At 37.9% G+C, this 26,348-nt stretch overlaps 2 protein-coding genes across 24 annotated transcripts in view; both read right to left on the bottom strand.

Moving 5' to 3' along the window:
• Positions 1 to 10,908, bottom strand: part of LOC116508924 (complement receptor type 2-like) — a 59,375-nt gene extending 48,467 nt beyond the window's left edge. For all 6 annotated transcript variants that reach the window (XM_032217767.1, XM_032217771.1, XM_032217769.1 and 3 more), the window contains exons 1-3: positions 8,213 to 10,908; positions 5,898 to 6,089; positions 604 to 786 (exon numbers count right to left, since the gene is read on the bottom strand). In XM_032217767.1, the coding sequence (XP_032073658.1) occupies positions 604 to 786; positions 5,898 to 6,089; positions 8,213 to 8,258 (421 nt within the window). In that variant the 5' untranslated portion in view covers positions 8,259 to 10,908. The remainder of the gene's footprint in view (positions 1 to 603; positions 787 to 5,897; positions 6,090 to 8,212) is intronic.
• A 3,315-nt stretch (positions 10,909 to 14,223) lies between these two features.
• The window catches only part of LOC116508920 (complement component receptor 1-like protein), a 47,185-nt gene continuing 35,060 nt past the window's right edge, over positions 14,224 to 26,348 (bottom strand). For 2 of the 18 annotated variants that reach the window (XM_032217740.1, XM_032217758.1), the window contains 7 exons: positions 24,933 to 25,141; positions 24,431 to 24,493; positions 22,640 to 22,838; positions 21,559 to 22,540; positions 18,288 to 18,387; positions 14,972 to 15,898; positions 14,224 to 14,254 (listed from right to left, as the gene is read on the bottom strand). The gene's annotated coding sequence lies outside the window, so the exon portion shown is untranslated. The remainder of the gene's footprint in view (positions 14,255 to 14,971; positions 15,899 to 18,287; positions 18,388 to 21,558; positions 22,541 to 22,639; positions 22,839 to 24,430; positions 24,494 to 24,932; positions 25,142 to 26,348) is intronic. The other 16 variants (XM_032217745.1, XM_032217751.1, XM_032217749.1 and 13 more) reach the window with 16 other exon arrangements.

The following is a 26,348-nucleotide window of genomic DNA, read 5'->3' as shown; positions in this document are numbered from 1 at the left end:
AAGTACTTTGTGTTTATGGATTTTTCTACTTTTTCTATTTCTCTTTCTTCCAACTTGGTGTTCTTCTCTTGAATCCTCTGCTAATATCTCCCATACAATAATTGACGGAGATTAGATTTTTAACTGAAATTCAATTTCCACAATTCCGTCTTTTTTCTACTGCTGGGTTATTTCCTGCCCATCCACCCACAGATAAAAACATGAAAATAAAATATCTTATTTGCTCAGTATGTCCTAATTAAAATAGGGCAGAGACCCAGTATAAAAACCCCTTTGCTATAAAAGTTAATAGGATGATTTTGGCTAGTCACATAGAGTTGTTAATCAAAAATTGGAGGAAGAAATGCTACCAAGAACATTTTTCTCAACTTTTGGATGCCTGTCATTCTATATTACACTGCTATTATTATATAAATAATTATGCTGATCACCCATGACCAATTTTTCATAGTTGGACAAGACCCTACATAACATTGAATGGGATAAACAGAAGTCAAGGTATGAATTTCATTGTATGAATGATATTAACCATTCTGAGGTCTACATTTAAATTATTTATTACCAAGAAATTCCAATCAAGTATTTAAAAATGTAAAATCTTACTATTTTTACACGATGGTACTATGGGAACCCAATTGTTGTTCTTTTCACATTGAATCAAATAATTTCCAATCATAAAATACCCAATTTCGCACTGAAATTTAACTTTGCTTCCATATGTATATGTCTTCTTAGGTTCACTTATCATTATTCCATGTTCTACCACTGGATCGTTACAGAATACCCCTAATAAGATAGGAAAATAAATACAGCCATAAGATATAAAATATCACAGATTGTTCCTGTATATTTTTAATCTGTTTTTCACCTGAATGTAATCCAAAAATAAGTACAGCAGAAATCTCGTGATTTCTCCTCCAAAAGGCAAAACTTTTTCCTGAAACTTTGGATCAAATTTGAACTGAAAACTGTAACTATTATTTCTTTATATGCCACTTTGATTTGCATCTCTTGGTATTGATCAATTAAATATATATATAAAAAACTAAAATGGATTCAACCGGAAGTTGGACAGACGAGGAGGTGTGAGCTCTGAAGAGTCTCACATGAATTCTGTCTCACAAACCAATTCCGAGATCCCTTTTTGGATCAGACCACCCACTGTGGGGAGGTGAAGAAGGGGCAGGGTCTCATAAGACCCAGAGGGAGGCAACAGGTCCCTCGCAGGTCGGAGATTTGCCCTCTGAATCAGAGTAGGGGTGACAGCATGACAACAGGCTGCACAAGAAGCTGGCTTCCAGCCAAAGCAACTGAACAGGAGTGTGAGGTCAAGATGAAAGACTGTTAAGAAGATTCATTTAACCACAATCATAAATCAAAACTTGGAAAAGGCAAAGAATTTTGAGAGCACAAACAATATTAATAGCCAGATCTGGATTTTGGCAAAAGGAAAGAAAGAAAGGGAAAATGGAGGGTTGAAACAGCCCCACAAAAAAGCCATTTGTTTGAAACAATTTGGACAGAAAGGGAGAAAACAGAGAAGTGACAAACCCACTCAAATACAAACTCTAAATTTAGTTTTGGATTTGAAGTGGAAACCAAACATTCTGAGATGATTTACTTCATCCGAATTTCTTCTAACTATCTTAAACAACTCCAATCAATGAGAGGTGGAATGCAACAAGGAAGAAAAATCAAAGAAAAAGCACTATTTTCTCACTGATAACTGATAACCTAATCTTGATTGTGCAGGAGATTTAATTAACCAACTGCCATAAATCAGAATTTGGAAAAGCAGGAGATGAAGAGAAACATACCTGAGTTTAGTTGTATGCAAGTTTGTTCCAATTAATATGTTTTGAGCAACCATAACCAACAAGAGGCGGAAGGTAGCAAGGGAAAAAAATAATAATAAAATCAAGAACTGTGAAATCTTTGCAAAAGATCAAGATAGCTCTAGCTTCTCCTCCATTCTCACATTAGCTAAATTTAAGGTGGACCAGAATTTTGAAATAAGAACTGTATAACTAACTGCAATTTTGGAATTGGACATTAAAGAAGAATAAAAGACCAAGATGGTCCCCGTCGCTGTTCTACACAGCAGCTGAATTAGATAAATTTAAGGTGGACCAGAACTATGAAATAAGAACTGTATAATTAACTATAACTTTGAAACTGGACTTTATGGAGAGGTGGGAATTTGAAGAAATACATGAAATTATAAAAAATATGCATAAATAATTAAAATCAAGCCTAAATATAATTCTGAACTCAGAGAACCAGGAATTTAAAGAAGGGAAGGAAGAAGCGGGGAGGGTTAATGAAGGCGTAGAAGCGGTGGAAAATAAGAAACAGACAAAAAACTTCTTTGTGTGTGGTAGTGGTATAGGGGAAATTGAAAAGGGGGGGATGTGGCCCAACAAAAGGAACTAAAAAGCAGACAAAAGATTTTTACAGAGGCTGACAGTGGCATAGGGAAAAGAAGGAGGTTACGGCCCAACAAAGGGAAATATAAAAGATTTCTTTGACAGTGGCTTGGGGAAAATTGAAGAGGGTGGATATGTCAAAACAAAGAAAAGGGGGAATGCAAGAATAGAGAAGTGGGAACCAAAGACTAACTAGGAAAAAATCAGACAACTAGAAATTGTTATATGGGGAAATAGAAAGCTGAGATAAAGGGTTTTATTCCTAAATATGACTATAAAATTATGTTGTTGACTGATTGAATATGATAATAGAAAGATAATTAAATAAAGGTTAAAATATATGGAATATGGACAAATATGAAACTGATATGAAGAGATTGTAAAGCAGAGAGTTGTGATTCACTTTTATACATGACGACTAAACTGAGTTGCTAATTGATTATGACAATGGAAGAACAATTAAACACGGGTTAAAATGGACATTGCAGAACTTCTAAGACGATGAAGAAAATGAGATGTGAACCGCTTAGTATTCTATATAGTAGATTAAGGTAATTGTAATGAACATTGAACAGCAAGGATTGTTCTTTATAGACAAGGGTAACCTAAACCAAGAGATGGAAAAATGGAGAGGGAACATGAAATATGTTTACAATGGGAAACTATTGAGATTGAAAGACAGAATCACAAATTGGGGGCGTGTAAGGATGCATAACTTTATAAATATAATGATGAGAATAGCTGGAAATTGTAACCAGGTCTACATCGCAGACAAAATTAGGCTGAGAGGGGGTTTAAAAGTACAATCTCTCTCTCTCTCTCTCTCTCTCTCTCTCTCTCTCTCTGTGTGTGTGTGTGTCTATATATATATATAAAAATAAATAAAATGGATAAGAGCCTGTGGCCTAATGGCTAAGAAGTTTGCCTAGGATGTAATATAGCCCAGGTTCAAATCCCAGTAAGGGTATTGCTGATGAGAGCTAAATAGCTTGAAATAGATCTATATATATATATACATACACACACACACACATATACATACATATATATATATATATACATACATACATACATACATACATACATACACACACACACATATGTAGGTCTCTAGTTGTTCGGGTTTTCTCCCGCGTAGAATTGGAGATGTCTTGGCGACGTTTCGACGAAGTCACATTCGTCATCTTCAGGCTGCTGCTGACTACTTCAGGTTTGGTGTTTCCAGGAGTAGTGTGGGATCTTGGCTGTTTTGTTCCTTATAACTGCTGGTAGGGGATTAAATTTTAACTGCCAGTAGGTGATTAAGTTTTAACAGCCAGTAGGGGATTAAAACTGATTGAATGGGGGCTTGGGTGTGTCTTGATTAGGTGGAAGTGTGTCCTTATTTGGTGGAGGGGTGTTCTGTTCTGATTGTTTGGGGGGTTGTGTTTCCTGTGAGGGTAGGAGGGGTTTTGAAGAGGCTGATTGTGCTTTAGCAGTCTGGCTTCTGGTTCTGGGTCCTTCCTGGACGTCTTAGTCTACAGGAAATCTAACGGCTCCCTAGGACACACCATCTACCAGAAGAAAACACACACTAACCGCTATCTGCACGCACTCTCACACCACCACCCAGCCCAGATCAATTCTGTAGCCAAGACACTCATCTCCAGAACAAAACGCCTAGCTGATGAACAACACCTAAAAACCGAACTACACACTCTCACCAACGTACTGACATCCAATGGATTCCAAAGAAATAAGATCACCAACCTAATCCAAAAAGAAACCCCCACTAAAGTCCAGGACAGAGAACAAGAAAATGGAAAAGCCCTCCTCCCATACATAAAAGGCACCACAGACAAAATCAGCAAAATCCTCCACAAACACAACATCAAGACAGCATTCTGCACAGACCGGAAAATATCCACCATCCTAAGAAACCCCAAAGACAAAATTGAATTAGAAAATCAAGGAGTATATGAAATCCCATGCACTACTTGCCCCGCCACATACATCGGACAGACCAACAGAAGAATAAGTGCACGCATTGAAGAACACAAAAATGCAATCAAAAAAGAAGAACCAACTTCTTCCCTGGTCCAACACCTCAAAGCCACAGGACATAAAATTGACTTCAATAAGACAAGAACCATCGCCAAGGCCGAACACTTCAACAACCGTATAATCAGGGAAGCAATCGAAATAGAAAAACACCCACATAGCATGAACAGGCGAGACGACACCTCCCGCCTGCCAGCCCTTTGGAAACCCGCCCTCATCAACAAACGAATCCCAAACATGAAGAATGAGACCAGGCCCACACTCACAATAGCCACACAGAACACTACCAAAAAACATCCACAAAGAAAACAACCAAAAACACAAACTGATGAGGAGGCACGACCCAGAACCAGAAGCCAGACTGCTAAAGCACAATCAGCCTCTTCAAAACCCCTCCTACCCTCACAGGAAACACAACCCCCCAAACAATCAGAACAGAACACCCCTCCACCAAATAGGGACACACTTCCACCTAATCAAGACACACCCAAGCCCCCATTCAATCAGTTTTAATCCCCTACTGGCTGTTAAAACTTAATCCCCTACTGGCAGTTAAAATTTAATCCCCTACCAGCAGTTATAAGGAACAAAACAGCCAAGATCCCACACTACTCCTGGAAACACCAAACCTGAAGTAGTCAGCAGCAGCCTGAAGATGACGAATGTGACTTCGTCGAAACGTCGCCAAGACATCTCCAATTCTACGCGGGAGAAAACCCGAACAACTAGAGACCTACATACTAACACCCGCGAAAACCTCAGAAAACATACACATATATATATACATATATATATATATACATATATATATATATATACATACATACATACATACATACACATACTCTCTCTCTATATATATATACCTCTCCCTCTCTCCCTCTCACCCTTTAAAAAGGAGGAAGATAAGTTAAATGTATATTGAAAAGAAATTATAAATACCATCAACATAAAATGGAGCTTGTTCAGAATCTGAAATAAACCATAAATGAGATGAAGAGTGTGAAGCAGAGAGGTAAGGGAAGAAGAGTGGGATAGGAGAGAGGGCTGGGGGGGGGAGGAGAAAGGAGTGGAAAGGGCAAAGAGGAGAAGGAGAGAGGAAGAGGAAGTAGAGAAGGACGACAGGGAAGAAGGAGGGAGGAGGAGAGAGGGAGAAGAAAGTGATGGATAAGGTACAAATATGGTGTATGGAGAGCAGAAGAGCCAATAATTGTTTTTGGAGTTGATGATAAGATGAATTGATGTTAACATTTAATAATAAAATACGATGTTGGTTATGTAATAGTATACATGTAGGTTGTATGTTATGAAAAATAAAAAAAGTATACAAAAAAAGAAATATAGTAAAATAATTATTCAATGTTACTGAAAAAAATAAAAAGGAACATAAAACAATTTAGTTTTAAACTGAAGAAGGGAGGGGGGAGCAACCTTTGCATATGGGTGGTTTCTCTTTCCACAGTTCTGTTAGATTTTTATTAGTACCGCAGACCATAAAGGATGCCCCAATAAGGGAAAGATTTTTATTGCAACGGTAATGTATTTTTGTTCCAAAAGGGTAAGTGGTAGCAGTTCCATTGTGAAATCCAGCAGTAATATTTGGAGGCTGTCCACAATATATTCCTGGTGGAGGGAGGGGAGAAACAATTTAGAAAAAAATACAAAAAGATCATGGATAAATACTAAGACAGATAACAAATAGTGTATAGACAGTATTGGGGGGGATTATTAATTGTTACAATTTGTAACTACTTTCCTATCAAGATCCATAAATGAGAAATGTATTTGCCCATGTACATACAATTCTAAGAACATATCAACAAAAATGTATATTTTGTTGGCTCCCAAGAGATAATGGAAGTGGTGACTTGCTTCCAGATAAGTACTGTGAATCAACTGAAACTCGTCAGTGTCCTCAGGATAAGCCAAAAATTGTCATTTAAATGCCTGAGAATGCACTGATAGAAAAAAAGATCTGTAAGAGTGCTACGCTCTCTTATTACAAGGTCCAACTCACATTCTCTCTTTAATTCAATCTTTTTCCATTAATGTTGGGTTATTTGGTTATCATTGTTGGTTATTTAATTTTTCAGACAATATAAAACTGTGTTCCATTCTACTCAGCAGAAAAAACAGTATAGTATTTTCTTAGAATAGAGAGAAGGACGGAAAGACTAAGATTTGGGACCAAGGTAGAGAAAAGGAACAAATCCTATGTGTAGAAAAAAAAACCTATAGCAGTTACCAACACTACCATGTATCTTCATATATTCTTAACAGATTTTTCTTACAAGATATAACACCTACACACTACACAATATTTATTTATAAAAATTATATGCTGCTCAACTTGCTATCCAATGATGTTTTCTCTGAAGGTATTTTCAGCATGTTGTAGTTTTTAAAAAAGTCCATTTGAGAAGAACATGCTTCAACCAAAGAACATTCAAAATATACAATATATATAGAATATAAATATGCTACTCACCATTTCTATGTGGAAATGACATTCAAAACCAATATAAGGGGGAAAAAATACAACTGTTTTGAATGAACACTGGACATTGATCAATTCTAAAAAATTCAATCTACTCATGCTACCAAAAAAATAAGTGTTTCAAGAGGGACCATGCATGCTAGAGGAAGAAACCTTTTTTTTCTTGTGCAGCATACAAAGTAATAACATTTAAACATATTTCTTCATTTAGCTTAGGGAAGACAACTCGAGACATCAAATTTAATGTATTCTTTTGCTCAATCTATCCCTTGTAGCTTGAGATACATATTGCTGGGGGGAGTGGGGAGGCAGGAGAGCATATGTGTAAATTGTATGAATATTTCTGATACTCAAATATAAACAAACTTGACACTATTGTGAACAGAACTAAGTTTAATTATGTATGTCGCAGTATTATGGTTATCCAGTAGGCAGTATTCCTAAATACATTATTTTACCACATAAAAACATAAAACATTTTGTCAATTTAAATAGATTACCACCCAGTTCTACTTATTACTGCAAATATTCTTCAATATTTTTTCTCATGTGATACTTCTCAAGGTTTTTCTATTCTAAATCCACTACCAAATTTTATAATATGATTTCCTGCAAATCTATACACAACTTCCATATAAATATTGAAGCAATTGAGCATTTTAATCCAATCATGAGTGGATCTTTACAGATCAAAAGCTATAATTTTATCCTGAAATATATGTATAAATTACTAGATAAACTGATTAAGCTCAGTGAGTCAGAACTGAGACTTCATGGTAAAAAATGCACAGGATCAGATGATATATCCCCCAACTCTTTTCCCTTCTGTCAGCTCAGGACAAAGAAACCAAGGCCCTATAGTCCCATGATATCTTTTAAATCACAAATTCACAAATAATCAAGACACAATAACTGATATTTATATACTTAATGAACATTAATCAAAACCATATCATACAATTGTGGGATGTTTTCCCCATTATAGCACTGCTTATGTAGGACCAAGTGTCAGGGTGAAAAATCCAAATAACCACTAGAGGTCAGCAGAGTCAGAGCTTTTCTTTCACCACCCAGCAATCCTCCACTTTGTTCAGCCAGAACTGTCAACTTTAGCATATTTCAAAGAAAGCATCACAACAACCACCTAATAGGAGGTCCTTGGTGGTTTTTTAATATATATTTTAAGTCTTCTAATATTCTTTAAACAGAACAAAAACAAATGCATTTTTCTAATAAGAAAAAGACATACTTTTGCATACGTCTTTATTTGGTACCCAGGCACGCTTATGACACATCAAGAAGGTTCGACTTTCATTGATTGGTTTAAATCCTAGTTTGCACTTGTAGAAAACCTGATAATAATATGTAATGTGTGGGTAAGAAAATATTGGTTCAGAACCTTCAAATACTGGTAAGGTATAAATAGGACAGTGTTCTGGGAGGGGAAAAAAACAATTGTTAAAGATGTCATATAAAACAATAGGAGTAAAAATGATATATATAAAAAATAAACAGAATAAAGCATGTTTTACTAATAATTAAATCATGCAACAAAATATTTTACAGTGCATTTATAGATCTTTTCCATGGATCTATTATATGCAAACTCCTATGAAGTTAGCAAATATTCTCTTTTCACTGTTCTCATCTTAGAAGATTCATTTTTAAAGCAACCCGAAGATTTGAAAAAAAAGATAAATCCTTTTAAAATCATGAAATATACAAACATAGGTATCAAAATAAAGTTTAAAATGATAAACAGATCTAAATACCAATTTGAAATCAATATACCTGTGTATAGAAATATGGAAAAAGCAAAGCTCCAATTGTTGGTGTACAGGTGACTTATCCCTTCAAGAAGCCACTTGCTTTTTCCACCAGGTTCTCCTAAGCAATTCGTGAATTTCCAACACTAATGGTCTGATTTCTTGAGTCATCTCTTTTCCCTTTTTAAAACTGGGTACTTTAAATGCATTGATTTAGTTATCTATGAACAAAACAGCAAAGCCAAAACAGAAGCTCACTAATCCAAATTATCCTTTATTATCTGAGATATTAAATCATTAAGTGGAGCTTTATCTGTCTTAAGTTAGCCACTACTACTATATGTTCTTAACTATGGCAATTCTTAATCAGCAGCTAAAAAGAGGTTTCACTGGAATGTCATTGTTATACAATTCTCTACAACGAGATTATCAAGCCTCATGTGGAACAGTGCTGTCCTATAGAATGGGCTGTTTTGGGGTAGCAGGCAGCATTAAATAAATTTTATGTGCAGCCCTTGTTTTCAATGGAGCTATTCAAAATACTTCTGGTAGCTAAAGGATACTAGCTATCCAAGCTGAATAAAATCCTAAACAATTTAACTTACTATCCTTCAAATAGTGGATCAAGGAAAGAGGCGGTGTTTTAATGTTGGATCAGCAATCCTTTTATCTATTTCATAAAAGAATAATATCTGCGGCTTATCTAACATTAAAATCATGTGTAATCACTATGCATGTAGAAAAAAGGAATATGAATATATGAATATGTATATACAGTACATACAGAGAAAGAGAGGGAGATCAGTAAAGAACTGTTTCCTAATCTATGCATGTTGCCTCAATAGGCATATCTATTAATACTATGACTAAAACAGATTGTTTTATTTATACAAGGAATGTCCCGCTACTTCTTTTACTACTCAAAGCAATGTGAGCTAATACTCGAAATCTTCCTTTAGTCTATTCTTTGCAAGATTAGCTACAACTCCCAATAAAATGAACAAAAATCCACACTATATTATTAGCTTACCAGATTTCTTAAACCATGACATATGTAGATATAACTAGAAAAATCTTTTCTTGAAGCTGAAATGATATATTGATTGACTAACTAATTTTATAAGATGTATAAGGTTACCTAACTCTAATGGTTCTGTGTAGTGTAGAATAAAAAGTACAAATAAAGTAGAGATAAAATACAAATGGGAAACACCAAAAATCCAAAAGTAAAAGCTATTTTATCCAAAAGAAATACAGAGAACCCACTAGTTGTTCAGGCCAAGGTCTGAGGGAACAGCCAAGATTTCAAGTCTCTTTTAAATACCATCTACAGATAAATCTCAGGGGAGATGGTGTTCTCAATGGCAGGTGCTAGCATGCAAGGCTCCTTGAATCCCACCAAATGGAATGGCTTAACAGAGAAGACCTGAATCATGCCTACTTTGCCAGCCATTACAATCTCACAGAAACTACAAAAGACAGACAGCCATTTAGATAAACACTTCAGCTCATGAAGTAAATTATATGCCATGTCCATAATCACCCATCCTGTTGAATTATATACCAGGTGCAGGTTCTGGATAGCTTTCAATGACAGCATTAAGTAGAGTGCAGTACAAAATTCCATGTGCGGGGTTCCCAAGCACGAGTGACAGTTTAAAAGACACAGGTTTGTAGCCAACTTTAAGAGGGGGGGGGGGTTTAACTTGAACCTCTTCATCAGGCCTTTACATTATTCAAGTATTGTCTGGCCAGTCTCAGATTGAAATATACATTTGGATAACACGCACATATTGATGATACCTGAACCCAAAATGATGGATGACCTCACCTATCAGCTTCACATAAATACGAAACAGAGTAAGGAGCAAGAAGGAGCCCTAACGTAAGTCACATACAAGAGTCTGGAATGTGTTCTGTCTTCTCTATCAGCACCTAGCAGGAACCAATCATGGGAAGGAGGGAGGGAACCAGTCTAATAAGTCCTATTCCTTTATTTAACCAGTGTATCCAGAGAAGAAGTATGCTGTGAGTATCTAAGACCAATTGATATGATTCACCTTTAATTATTCAGTAAGCTGGGTCTAGTAATACTTCGGCAGTACCAGACATCATACATTTGTTGTATGTATATGTACGTACATACATATGCACTCATACACACATACATACACACACATATACATATACATATACACACATAATTATATATAATTATGTTTGTTCCAGCATAACTCTGGAGCGCCTTGAGCAATTTCAACCAAATTTGGTACACAGATGACTTACCTTCTGGAAACAAATACTGGGGGGTGGGGGTGGTAAGACACCCCTGGGGTGTGTCTGTGTTCCAGCATAACTCTGGAATGCCTGGACCGTTAAGGAGAGCAAGTGCAGCATACTAGAATGACAATTATTTGTGGTGTCATGGGAGGGGGAAGGGAGAACCTGGGCTGTTAAGGAGAGCATGTACAGGTCTTAGAGCGGCAATTGTTTGTGATGTCATGGGAGAGGGAAGGGAGAGCCTGGGCTGTTAAGGAGAGCGAGTGCAGCGTCCTAGAGTGGCAATTGTTTGTGAAGACATTCCTTCACAGCTTTCTCTGAAAAGCCAGCCATGATGTTCGCCCTCCAGGGGACCAAAGGGGGAAGGCCTCATGGATTTGGTAAACAGGGCAGGAAAGAGGAGCACATGAGAGGGGGAAGGGAGAGGGCAGGGATGATGGGAGCACATTGGAGTAGGGAGAAGAAAGGTCCCTCTCAATGGCTCGGTCAAACAAATACATTGATGTCTATAAATACTCAGGCAATCCATGGTTATCAGCTAGTACTGAATAAATCAGGGTATCCGATTAAAGACTTTCTAGGGAAAAACAATAATATCCTCCAATAGCTCATGAATTTTTAATGTAGTTATACATTCAATTGTTATAGCAGTTTTAGAGTTCATTTGTGGTTGGACACCAATGTTGCTTGATTGGGTAATCATATCTAAAAGCATTCAATTCTATTTCTGTCATCAATAATTCCTAGCCTGCTTCTTATAGCAGTAGGAATAGCAGTTAGACTTAGTTATATACCACTTCATAGTGTTGTGTGATGTGTGAACTTCCATTTCCAGAATTCCTTAAACCCAGACGTTGGTGAATTCTGGGAACAGAAGTTCGCGCATCTCACTGTCATCGAAGTTGAGAAAATCTGGTTTAAAATCTAGCCACCCCCATGTCTCCTGCCGTTAATAGGTCAGCAAGCGCCAAGAAACGGCGCCAGTCTATTTGCACCTCCAACGCGTCATGCCCGCCCCCCAAAAAACGCCATCCGAAAAACGCTGGCCGAGACAGCCTTTGCCTTTTACGCCACGAGCCCCGCCCGCCTCAGGCTCTTCCAGAAGCGGAAGCCTAGAGCAGGGATTTCCAACCTTGGCAACCTTAAAGACTTGCGAACGTCAACCCGCAGTCCGTAAATCTTAAGTTTGGAGACGCCTGGCCTAGAGGACGTCGAGGCAAGCCAAGCGTGGGATTCCGATCCGAGACCGCTATCGCCACCTGCCTTTTCAGGCCTCCGGCGCCCTGGCAGGTTGCGCCGGGGAAGCAGGCGGAGACGAAACGCCCCACCTCCTTCTCGCCAGAGACAACCCCGCTACCGCGTGAGGAGAACGCGCATCACATTCACCTCGCCAGGCCCAACTCATCGCCGCCAGCGCCAAAATCGCGAGAAGCCGCGAAGGGCGGCGACGTCGCCGCGACATGGCGCTCAACACGCAGGACGAAGAAGCGTGGGAATCCGGCGCGCGGAGATTGTTGGGGGCGGGGCGTTCCAGGGCTCGAGTGCCAGCTCCGGCCACGGCGGGGTGGAGAGGGCTGTCGTACCCCCGCCGGTCTTGCTTTTCATTTCCATTTAGGCCGCCTGCGCAGGGACAAGTAGACTGCAGATGGAAGTACAAATAAGATCTAGATAGATTTAGAGCTGAATAAGTTTATTGGATGAGAAGCGAAACGTCTTCAAAGGAAAACCGGAAAGCCGAATTGCCTCTTGGAAAAAGCACCTTTGGGACAACCAGGACCTTGATAGCAGAGAATCTCCATAGGATAGATCTTGAAAGGTTTGCGGCGAGCTTGACTTGACCTCTGGATAGTTCAGATACGTTGAGCATTCATAGGTAGGCTGGCGAAATTGCTCTGGATAGCAGTCAAGCGGCAGAAGCAAAAGGGAGAGGCGAGGTAGCTGCCGTTTGGAGACCGTCAGGCTGAAATGACACCAAGCGCTTTTTTAATCAGCAAACTTGATAGGAGAGATTAACAATTTAATGTAGGAATCTCAGAAGTTCCTACCAGGTTCTCTTGCTGTTCCATTGGACTGAATGGCGTGAAGAAGCCCTGGCGGACGCAGCGCTTTACCGGAAGGTTCTGCCTTGACTTAAGTTTCAAAGCTGTGCCCATGTTCATAATTTAATCTGCGCCGTCCTTTTTCTCCAAAAGTCTTCTCCCCACTCCACCCACCCAAAAAAAAGAAATACAACAAAGACTAGTTTATTTTTTGTTTGGAAATTTATTTTCGGATTGAATTTAGAATTGTTTTAATAATTTCTAAAAAGAAAAATTGATTATTACTATTTATTGTATATCCTAGTACCATAACTTGCTCAACGCACTTGAAGTATTTCCTGCTTAATGAATATGGAATATGACTGGATAATTAAATTAGTATACTGCCAGACTCTCAACAACTCTGGGCAGCTTACAACAATCAAAACACATCACACACACACAAAAAATACAACATAAATAAAAGATGACAAGCATAATGAAGTGGGCAGGTCTCAGAGGGCTGTCTCGCCTAAGGCCAAAGGCCAGAGTAATAAAACATTTATGCATGTATGTTTTATAACAAAACAAAAAATAGTGATCATAATACATTATCGGAGAAAAAACAAAGTGCTATAACAAAGTAAGAAAATGCAAAAAGAATAATATATGTCAACAATAAATGGTCACAAATCCCTCTCTAATGCAAATATTCAAAATGTGTATGATACATTCACACAACTTTTAACCTATTCTCTACAAATGCCCCATATTTCAATATATTTGCCCACACACAATCTTCTATAAGCAATTCGCTCATGAGCGACAACTGCAACCAAGTTTTCAGTCCATTGAGTAAAGGGGGACATACATTTATCTTTCCAAATATCAGTCTTCTGGTCATAATAAGGGCATGAAGAATCCATTTATATTGTTAAGTTGTCAAATTCCTTGTACTGGTATGTACTTCAAGAGAATGTTATCTGATAATTTTAGCTTTTGTAGCACAATCATTTTGACATAATCCATTACTTTTTAAGCATGTATGGCTCTTGATTTTTATATCAAAATCATATCAGCTACGACATATCAATCACTGCTTCATATTTATTTTCCAGGAGTATATTATACATTCATTACTTCTCATAACATAACCATCAATGTCAGCATGATTATTTGTTGCTAGCTTGCTCAGAAGAAATTGCCAATTAAGAATAATATCTTGTCCTATGAAAAAGTAATAATGACATTTCATTGAACAAGAAGAATTTCAGTAAATATAAAAAGGCATTTTATATGCAACACAGAAATAAAAGGAAGGTACCGTAGAAAAATCACTTGTAAACAAAACAAAATACACAACTGACGTCAGCTACTTTGTAACTGGTTGATGGTACAAAGAAATTTACCTACCAAAGAAGTTGCTGCACAATAGCATGCCCATCCCCAAATTATATATGTGCTATAAGTTATTTTAAACCATCTGACTCAATCATATTTATACAAATAATGTATTTTCATCTTAAAATAGTAACCTTACCATGAGATTATTGCCTGTAGTTATGAAGACAAAGTTTTCTTTTTACAGTGGAGAATCTTCATAACTAGCAACACAATACTTTCTTTGGGCTTCACAGGTACAATTGCTAAATTAATTGGGAGAACATATACTTGAGAAGATAAACCAAATTAAAAGACTTAAAAATACATTTAAATGCATTGTTTGAAATAGGCAGATGAGAATTCCTGTGAATTAATGGCCTGCCTTATTTTACCAATGCTAAACTCAAAATAGATGTGCTGATTGGAATGGCAAAAACCTTTTCCTCACAAAATACCTGATTTCAGTGCATATATCCATTATTGATATTTGGTAGAATATGAATCTCAAATTATTATTAACACTTCCTTCAGTATAAATAATGTAAACAAATAAATGCTCACCTTTTTTTCTTTTGCAAAAGGACAATCCACATTGCACCACCAAAAATGAGGAAAAGCAATAGGATACTTCTCACAGAACCTCTTAAAACCAAGTAAATATATTTATTTAGTTACGATTTTCTCTAAAATGAAAGGTTAAAGAAAGAACTGATTTTATTATAAATTAAATTGAAGTGAGAAAATTAATAAAATTTTGTAACATTAAAATGCAATGAAAATGGATGCATCCTAAGGTATTTATGTAATGCACTGTAGAACCCATTCTACAAAAATCAAAATATTTAGAATCACAATGAAAAGTTCTTTTTTCCCCCTTTTTCTTATGTCAAGTTGCTCGACAACTTTGCTATTATCATATGGAAAAGAATACCTTTTCCTTTCTCATCTTCTTTTTGCTACATTATCATGAGTGTTCTGTATTATATATGCTCATCTGACAAAGACAACTAAAGAACAGGGAAAACATTTGACTAGTAGCCACTGACCTATCTTATCCACTGTTTATGGAATGCAAGGTCCACAATGCCTTTCTGCATTCAATGGGAGCGTCTAGAAATTACTTACCAAAACCTATGGTAGCAAAATTGTAGGAGCCTAAAGAAAGAAGCAAAACAAGAGTAACAAACTATCAGCAAAGGGGACAATTAAATGTACTAGTTCTTGAAAGTATTTTTGAGAGGCTCTCCAAACAATATAAAATTAAATTCTCTGTCAAATCTTTAAGGCCTAATTTCCAATTTACCATGCTTAATCTGTGTACAAGCTGGCACAGGGGCATCCCATCCTATCTGCTGCGCTTGAATAGGAGAAGAATCATGCCTGACATAGCCATTTCCAGACTCCAGAATCACATTAGCACTAATCTGAATCACACTTTTTTTTCTGATCTGGTGCTATCAGAAAGTGGTGGGAGCGGGCAGCCATCCACTGAAAATCAAAGTTGAATAAAAGTTCTTAGACACTATTTTTGCAGGAAAGAGCCACACTTGCCTTTACAACTCGAGAGTTGTAAGAAGATTGCCTGAGATGCAGTAATACCATTCAAAGAGATAAAGCAAAAACGTTTTTATTAGAGAAGTTTAAATAAAAATAATAGAAAACGGGAAAGTTAATTTATTTTCATCTTAACTTTTGTCCACACTTTCACCCTTACTGATAATCTGCCTCTACCTAAATGTTAAAAGATTTTGGGGAGGAAAAAAACTACTAATAGACCAAGGGTGTCAAACTGGCTGTCCGTGGGCTGGACGCATCATGCACAGGTCATGCCCACCCCTGCTCCATGAAAGGAAAAATTGTAGCGATACATCAGGTGACGCTGTTGAGTTTAACACCTGTATAATAGACCAATAACTTATTTGTAGCCTGGCCATCATAGTTTTAGAAGAAAACACTCCCATGCTATCAAAAATTATCCTGGACAGGAAACATTTTTTTTGTACAAGGTACTTTATTGGGTGCTACAGGTTTTAACTATATTTTTGGAGCAGGACCTAGATCATAACTAATTATTACATCACATTCATCATTCATTAACATGATATATCTGGGGCTTCATTCTGGGATATTTACAAATTGCATTTAAAAATTCAATACATCCCTTTGTCTACTCTAATTCAAAATGAGCTGCTTAGAGTTGTTTCAGTTCTGAGGTAACCTTCAGGTCTGAATAAAATGCACAGATAAAGATGACCAAGGACCTCATACAGTATTTTAGTATTCATTCATCCCATGCTTTTTTATTCATGTGATGTCAATTGATAATTATATGTATTCATACGTGTAGACAGACAACATATGTGTATGTGTAGAGACAGATTGCTAGAAGGCAAAATAGAAATGTGCAGGAGAAATTAGTTTTCATAATTGCTAAGTCTTATTTTGGCAAAAGTCCAATATATTTATAATCATACAATGGAAGGAGAAATTTCCCACTGATTTATTTTCTAGAGAAAATGTATCAGAAGGAAGAACATGTTTAACTCCACTGTTCATTGACACACACTGTGTACCTGACAGTGGTCCTTCATTATCATTCTGTTTAGTTAATTTTTAATTATGATTTTGGCTTAGCAAACTTACTGTGTTTCCCCCCAAATAACACAGGATCTTATTTTTTTTTTGACCCCCGAAATAAGTACCTGGCCTTATTTTCAGGGAGGTTTTATATTTTTGAGGTGCAGGAGGTGGCGAGCTGGTCACCTCGTGGCTGCTGCTGTGTTGCAATATTTCCAGAGAGGACTTATTTTCGAGAGAGAGCTTATTTTAGCACATGAGCTCAAAAGAACGATTTCGCTTATTATCCGAGGAGGTCTTATTTTGAGGAAAACAAGGGAGATTGAAAGAGAAAGATGCAAAAGCAGGCTGAAGCCTTCCAACCTGGTCAGGACAGGCTCCACTGGATGTCGGCTCAGACAACAAGAGCCAGCTGTGGGGATTTTGGAAAAGGACACAGAGCAGTGTGGGTAGGATGCAGAAGATGCCATTTCAGGAATAGATGGGCAAGAGAAGGAGAGCCCAGGAACATTGGAAGGGCTGATGCGATAGTGACTAGACAAGTGCCTGGCTGAAGAGGAAAGAGCAGAGATACAGCTGCAGCTGGGAAATGTGGATGACCAGCCAGAAGTACAGGGTGCAGAAGAGGTATAGCTGCATATGTCAGTGGAGACAAGGAGGACTTGCCTTCCCTGTCAGATCCCAGGACATGTAGCAGAGACAGGCACATGGAAATCAGTGAGGCTACTCATAAGGAAGCAGCCTCACCTCTCCTAATGAGTTGCACCAGTTGGTAATCATTCAGTCTGATACATGGAGCAAAGTGGCATTGTAGCCAACCATTCACTTCCCTGTCGTGCATGTGATCTGACTTCATGTTTCCTGATTCTGGACCTGTGCCTTATTTTCTGACCTCATGTTTGGACCTTGGATTTCATGCCTGGATTTTGGACTTGGACCTTGGATACCAAACCTGGACTTGAGACTTGACCTGGGTTTTGTGGACTCTGATTTATTGGGTCTTGGTGGAGGGCCATTTGCTGACAAGCCTCTGCTAGGACATCTGGGGAATGACAATGGGAGTTTGCAGTGTTTTAATAAAACATTAAAAAAAACTCTTTGGCATTTGCATGTGTGCCTCTTTCCCATTGAGGTACAAGCCTTGCCCAATGACGAGGAAAGTGAGACTTCCTAACCCCCCACCCAGCCCACCCCTGAAGAGTCCTCACCAGACAATTTCAGGTTACACTGTTGAAAGGATGAAGAAAGAAACAGGAAGATTCTCATCACTGGAAATTGTGTTGGATTCCTTGAAACTTACCCTTCCTCACACTGATAATTTACAGTGGAGCCAAGGGGAAAATCTCCTATTACAAGCAATCTGCCACCCTCTGGTTCTTCTGAATGTCCACATGATTTTCCTAGTGGAAAATAGAGAGATTCTACTTTTTCATGTTATGTTTTGGATAACACAAAATGTATAAAACTGATTCACGTTTTCTATCTGTCTTTTAACAACTGACAAATATACTCCCAAGGCTTAAGTTTCATAATTTCATACCCCACTGAAAGGCCATTCCATCCTATTTTAGTTTGATCAGGGTAAAGGAAGACTCACTTTGACAGAATTCTTGAATTTCTGACCAAATCTGATTCCTAATGCATGTCACTGTGATTTTCAGTTCAAGATTCCTAACATAACCAGGATCATATATATTTCACAATTGAACCAGAAGAAACAACTTATTTTTTATATTCATCTGCAATATCTGTCTAATCTAACTGAATGGGAAGGGCACAGGTGCCTCCAAAACAAAGAAACAAACAAATTTCAGCTATTTTTAACATTATTAGTACTATTAGTGTTATCATTGAACTTACTATTGCCATGTTCAAGTTGATAGATAGGGAAAGTTGCATTATTCCTAGTTCTATCTGATTATCTACAATAATTATTATAACTCTCAGTTTTATTTAGAGAGCAGTATTAATTAGAGAACAGTCAACCAAAGATAAAAAGAGCAGTGTTTCTTTATTTTCTTCCCTACAAAAAATAACAAGGTTAGGTGCATATATTTTGAAAACTTAAATTCTTTAGAAAGGGGAAAACAAAATCTTTACATTAATTACACTTCATGGTTTAAAAATACCAATAATTGATGGCATGGCCTATTTAGTTTTATACTAAAGTAATATGAAAACATATTCTAAATATGAGATATCTATCTTTCATCAAGAATGTAGAACACAAAATCATGATTTTGTTTCAAAAAACGTAAAATCTAAATGTGTGATTTTAAAAGGCTAAATTCACACTAATATCACATCAGTCACAATAAAACATTCCCAAACATTTCATAGCTCTCTGCAACTATTCCCAGGTGAACACTAGAGATGGGAAGAGCAACAGAATTATCCCCCTCCCCCAAATGGAATGGCCAAAGGAAAGGGCTTTTTGTCAACAGTTCCTCCTTTTCAAGATCCCTTCATTAAAGATTCAAATCACCAATTATAAAATGTTGAACTCTACCCTAAATATTTCTGATAACAGAACATAATAACAGAGTTGGAAGGGACCTTAGAGGTCTTCTAGTCCAACCCCCTGCTAGGCAGGAAATCCAACACCACTTCAGACACGACAGCAGCTTTTGAAGCAAGTTAAGGATTTTTTTCTAAACACTTCATTCAGTAAAGAAGTGGAAACCCATATGAAGAGGGCTCCTCTGTTTCTGGACCTTACTCCTTCAAGAGCTTACGGGAAAAAATGTTGTGATCACGAAAGGTACGTTCACAATTAGGGGCAGGAGAAGACCATCTGCCAGCATTTGTGCAATTAAGAGTTGCCTCTCCAATCAGAGCTTAGCCAGGATTGCATGCATATTTCACAAGCATTCCCCTGGGAAATACTCCTGTTTTCTGGTTGTGACCAAGGCTTCTTCTGCTCACAGCCAGTGACATCTACTACTATAGCATTTTAGATCAATCATTGCCACAAAAAAACCCCTATTTGATTTCCTTTGAAAGTATGACACCAAATGAGCATAAAAAAGAGAGGTGGGAACTGATACAATTGGAACATTACAGATTCTGCTGGACTCCCAAATTCCCATCAGGCCCAGCTATCCTTGGGAATGGCCTTAGGTAGTGGGAGCTATTTTTAAACAACATACAATAACGAGATCCACAGGTTCCTCAAAACGATGCTAAAAGCTCTGAAATGTTCTGATTTTTCTGTAGACAATCAATTTCCCTGTGCCTAATAGCAATAGCAGTTAGACTTATATAGTGCTTTACAGCACTCTATCAGTTGTTTAAAGAGTCAGTATATTGCCTCCAACAAGTCATTTTACCATGTTTTGAAGGATGGAAGACTGAGTCAACTTTGAGCCAATGGTGATCAAACTCCTGGCAATGAACTGAATTATCCTGCAATACTGCATTGTAACACTGCACTACTACTAATTGCTGTATATAAAAGTATTCGATTAAGGTAAGATTTGATAAATATATACACCCATCAATCAAAAATCCATATGTTTTACTTTAAGTCATATTTCTCCTTTTACAGATTCTATGGAAAACCACAAAGATACAACAAAAAGGGGATTCAGGCAAATAATGTGACTTTTGGATATAATGACAAAATTAATTCTTTAGAATTTACAAGATTAAAGAGGTGTAGGTGAAGTAAGAGACAGAGTAGTAATGGCAGTAGTGTAGGAAGGAGACAATGATTGCAAGGAGGAAATATCAAAATCACTTGTTGGCAACTATGTGTTCTTGATACAATTTTTCTGATTTTGGTACCCAGAGCCAAATTTGGACATTTGGGGGAAGGTGTTATAGGGCAGAGGTGTGAAACTCAATTTCATTCAGGGCCACATCAGGGTTGTGTTTTACCTCTGGGGTGGGCATGGCCAGCTCAATATCACTCGTGTTGAGGGCTCCTGTGATGGTCTGAGTGCTCTGCCAGTGAAAACAAGGTCCCAAGCTTCATTTTTGGCTGTGATGACTGCAACCCTCTGCTAATGAAAATGGAGCTCAGAAGGGCTGCCCGCAGTCCCCCTGAGCTCTATTTTCGCTGACAGAGGCACCACCGGCCAGTCCTTCGCTCTTTCCAGGGCAGTCCAGTAGGCCAGATCTAAGCACACTGCAGGCCAGATCTAACCCGCGGGCCTTGAGTTTGACACTCCTGTTATAGTGCATGTACATATCTCAGAAAAGGACTGCTGTATATATTTTTGTAAACTTCAGTAGTTATTCATATTAATTCATATGTGTAGTGAACATGTGTAATGAAATACATTTTTATGCATGCGCATGTATGTGGGATGAAGATTCTGGTTTTTATAATTCCCAGGATATGAAATGGACACCTAACATTAGAGCCATCATTAAAAAGGCACAACAAAGGATGTTCTTCCTGTGTCAATTCAGAAAGTTCAGACTGTCCCAGGTACTACTGAAACAGTTCTAAGAGGATTTATGGAGTCTGTCACTTCTATAACTGTCTGGTTTAGTACAGCAACCAAACAGGACAAAGTTCAGTGGATAGTTAGGACTGCAGAAAGAAAGAAAAAACAGCAACCAACCTGCCTTCATTGACGACCTGTATATTGCACGGATCAGAAAGAGACTGAGAAAATATCTGCAGACCCCCTCATATCCTGGACAACTGTTTCAACTCCTCCTGTCAGGACACACTGCATGCCAAAACAACTAAACACAAAGAGAGTTTTTTCCCTTGTGCCATCACTCTGCCGAACACCTAATTACCACAGTACTGTCATGTTTATAGATGATAGATAGATAGATAGATAGATAGATAGATAGATAGATAGATAGATAGATAGATAGATAGATATAGAGATGATAGATAGATAGACAGACAGACAGACAGACAGACAGAACATTCCAAAGGATTATAAGAAAAGGTAGTAGTATGCATGTGCATGCAGCAGCATATAAAAAGGCTCACGTACATACCTAATTGGGAATTATGACTGCTCAGTTGATCATGATAACAATTTTCTTGGCAAACTTATCCCAGTTCAAATTCTATTCCTCTGAAAAATCAGGATGAAAATTGCAAAACAAATGAAAATCATACAAGTTTTGTCTATATTTACCCTTCCTCACAAGTATAATTTAATGTAGAACCAAATAGAAAATCTCCTGATACAATCAGTCTACCATTTTCTGGTTCTCCTGGGTGGCCACATGATTTTTCTACCAAAAAAGAAAATTAGTTATATCTTTCTTATGCTAAAACATTCAAAACTGAAATTTATGACTATATATCATACGAACACATTCACAAACATTCAAAAAATGGAGAATATTTCCACCTATTTTTAAGATAGGAGAAAAAACACTAACTTTTACAAAATTCTTGAACTTCTGACCAAACCTGATTCCGGATACATATAGAAGAGGCATTCATTCTAGGATGCTTAACTTAGCCTGGGTTGCATTTGTATTGTACCAACGACCCAACAGGAAAGGAATTCATTTTCTGATACTCATCAGTGAGCTCTGCAAAGTCTAACCTGAGGGGGATGCCACAGTTGCCTCCTGATTTAAAAAGAAGAAATAAAGGAAAAATGATCTGAGTGTTTATTGTTAGATTTTGTGCGTCAATCTTCTGATTAATTTCCTTACTTAAAAAAATACCTCAACATTTGAAGAGCCAAAATACAAAATGCTATGGAAGACCACATGCCATCATCTATACATTTAATAGTTGCCTCTCCAATCAGAGCATAGCCAGGATTGCATGTATATTTCACAAGCATTCCACTAGGAAATACTGCTGTTTCCTGGTTATTGCGGATCCCATTTTGAATGTCTGGGGGTGACTAGCATATCACCACTAGAAGACAAAGGGAGAAAATTGGGAAGAAAAACAAATTAAGAATGTACTTTGGGCTGATACGCTTATTTTAAGAATAAACAATTCTCCCTCAAAAAGTGATTGTGAAATGTTCTTAAGCATTCTTTCAATATGAGGGTCCCACTGGATTCAGGAATCCTGCTTGATGAGCAGGTGACAGTTGCAGTAAAGGGCATTTGCACAATTTCATTTTGTGCGCCATTTGTGCCCATTCCAGTGGTGGGTTTCAAAAATTTTTGGAACCACTTCTGTAGGTGTGGCCTGCTTTCCGGGGCCACTGGTGGAACCTCTTCTAACTGGTTTGGTAGATTTGACGAACCGGTTCTACCGAACTGGTGCGAACTGGTAGGAACCCACCTCTGGCCCATTCCCAGATTGACGGACCCTACTCATGGTTACTCATGCCTTTGTGACCTCCTGGTTCGATTAGTGCAATGCACTGTAACAGAGGCTACCCTTGAAGACTAACCAAAAGCTTCAGCTGATCCAAATGGAGCAATGTAAGCAGTTATGTATGTTGCTGATGGAACACACATTATATCTCTGCTTTGCTAGCTGCATTGGATACTAATTTGCTTCTGGTACTAATTTAAGGTAGTGGTGTTTATACTGAAAGCCCTTCCTGGTATACAACTGGGATACTTGGGAAACTCTGTCTCCCCAAATCCATCTGCCCATCTCACCACCTCCAGCAAAGGGAACTGTGATGACTCGGGGCTGGGCAGGGAAGCAACACAGCCAGAACAGCCCTGACTGGAACATGTTTTGGGATCTGTTGACTAAGGACCCACATTTGGCATCCCTGAGGCAGTGGGCTTTTTTTTTGCTGTGATAAAGTTTATTAAGGTAATGTCTAAGCTTCTGAAGGTCCCTTAAGATCTGATTATGTCAGCAGACCTGGCAGCTCCAGAGAATAAGAGAACTAATATATTTTTATATATTAGTTATTATTATTAACATCCTTTTGTCTGCTCTTTCTTTGTTCTTCCTCTGTTTTGTTGTCTTTTTATGGATTATAAGAGTGTTCAGGTTTTTATTGGCTGCTTAGTTTTGTTGCATGTTGCCCAGAGTTACTTGTTTGGTGACACAGATTGCTGTACAAATCGGATGAATAAAAAAATAGGGTAAACATTATTTTCTGAAAATATTATGCTATTTTCAGAAACCCACCCAATAAACATTGCTTTCATATTAAGTGTTCATCGAAGAAACTGGAAAGCACAGAAATGGGAGAGAGATAGAAGGGGAGCTAATTAAGTTTTCTACTTATGAGAGGCATTGATGAAATCCAGCTTCACTAAACATCACTGACAGTTGAATGCTGGAAATTGAAGATTACTATTGCTGAGGCATGTAAAGAGAAAGTTATCAAATTCCCAATCATAATTACGAGAAGTGTCTTGAGGGCTAAGACAAAGATTTGAAAAAATCAAATAGGAATTAGCTGGTTTTCCGTATGAATTAAGATACAAATTCTTAGGAATTTGCTAAAAGGCTCATAGAACTGGGCTGGAAGCATTTTAACTACTTATTCAGTATAAACAATGAATGTAAATATATAAAGCACTCACCATTCTTTTTGTAAAAACAATCCACAATACTCCACCAAAGCAGCAGAATACAAGCCAGAGAACCTATTAAAGCCAAATAAATATCTTTTTTATTTAGTTATAATTTTCTCTAAAAGCAAAGATTAAACTACAAACATAAAATTCCAAAATAAATGGAATAATACACCAGGAGGAAAAAATAATACCAATATCTAACATTAAAATGCTATGAAAATGTACCTATCATAAGGTGTGTTATGTAATGCACTCTACAGAATTCATTCTATATAATCGAGAATAAAACTATTTACGATAACAATGAAACGTTCATAATTGCTCCTGGCATATTTTAAATATTCCTGCCCCAAACAGCCAATTCTTTCTAGAGTGCTTAGAATCAGCATCATACAAAACATACACAAAGTATCAAATACGTTTTTTTGAGGAGATACATAACAAGAAGAAGAGATAGGGAAACAAAACTCTTCTTCAGTTCTGGAGCATTGTTTTTCACATTTCTCACCTTTGAAGATTTTAAAGCTTTTTAAAAGCTGAAGAACAGAAGTATCATTATGGCAACAATGCAATGGCAATATAAATCAATGCCTTTCCGTTCTCAGTAAATAATATTGTCTGGATTTTGAGCCTTTTATTTATATGCACTAAACTAAAGAAATGAGATGGACTGCTTCTAGGTAGATAATCCATTTTTCCCACATGACCATTTCGTTTCTGACAAAAAAAAAAAGCACAGCAGTTATGAGAAAATAAGCAAAGTTCATGGGAGATAATTTGTACAATAGCATTCTTTGGAACTGAACATATTCAGTCCTCACCAGACTACTTGGAAAATATCCTTTCAGCTTTTCTTTTTTCTTATGACATGTTCCTTAGTCCCCTTTGCTGTTATCTATGCATAACAATACCTTATGTTCCTTTTCAACTTCCTTTGGCTATATAATCACTCCATAATAACTCAGTATATGTGCTGGACTGGCAAAGAAGACTGAAGAATATAGCAAACATTTGGCTAATACACAGTGGCCTAGCTTCACCAGCAGTTATTGTTTAGGTTTATTATTAGATTTATATGCCGCCCTTCTCCCAAGGACTCAGGGCGGCATACAACATTAAAAGAAACACATAATACAAAAGTTTTTAAAAAATTAAATAGAATATCCCAAACCCAATTAAAAGTGACAATAACATTTTTTTAAAAAACATTGAATTAAAATTAACAATGATAAATAATTTGTTTTGTTTTCTTCAGGCCAGGCTGGCTTGCTGGAAAAGCCAACTTTTTAGGGCGTGTCAGAAGGACCGGAGGTCGGGGATTATACGAAGCTCCGGGGGCAGCTCATTCCAGAGGGAAGGCGCTCCCACAGAGAAGGCTCTCCCCTTGGGGGTCACTAGCCGACACTGTCTGGCCAACGGCACCCTGAGGAGGCCAACTTTGTGGGATCGCACTGGACGATGGGAGGCTACTGGTGGCAGTAGGTGGTCTCGCAGGTACCCTGGGCCTAAGCCATGGAGCCCTCTAAAGGTCATAATTAGTACCTTGAATCGCACCCGGAAGACAACCGGCAACCAGTGCAGGCCGCCTGAAAGGGGTGTAACAAGGGAGCACCTAGGTGCCCCCATGATAACCCGTGCAGCCGCATTCTGGACCAGTTGAAGCCTCCGGGTGCTCTTCAAGGGCAGTCCCATGTAGAGTGTTGCAGTAGTCCAGGCGAGAAAGGAAGAGGGCATGAGTGCACAGAGCCACCCGATCCAGGAAGGGGCGCAACTGACATACCAGGCGAACCTGGTAAAAGGCCCCCCTGGTCACGGCCGTCAGGTGTTCTTCTAAACTAAGCCGCGTATCCAGGAGGATGCCCGGATTGCGGGCCCTATCTGCGGGGGGCTAAAATTTCTCCCCCTATCATCAAAGATGGAACAA

This window comes from Thamnophis elegans, chromosome 5, assembly GCF_009769535.1.
Source record: "Thamnophis elegans isolate rThaEle1 chromosome 5, rThaEle1.pri, whole genome shotgun sequence".
Lineage (NCBI taxonomy): Eukaryota > Metazoa > Chordata > Lepidosauria > Squamata > Colubridae > Thamnophis > Thamnophis elegans.
The sequence above is the reverse complement of the archived record's forward strand: the minus strand, read 5'-3'. Positions and strand labels throughout refer to the sequence as shown.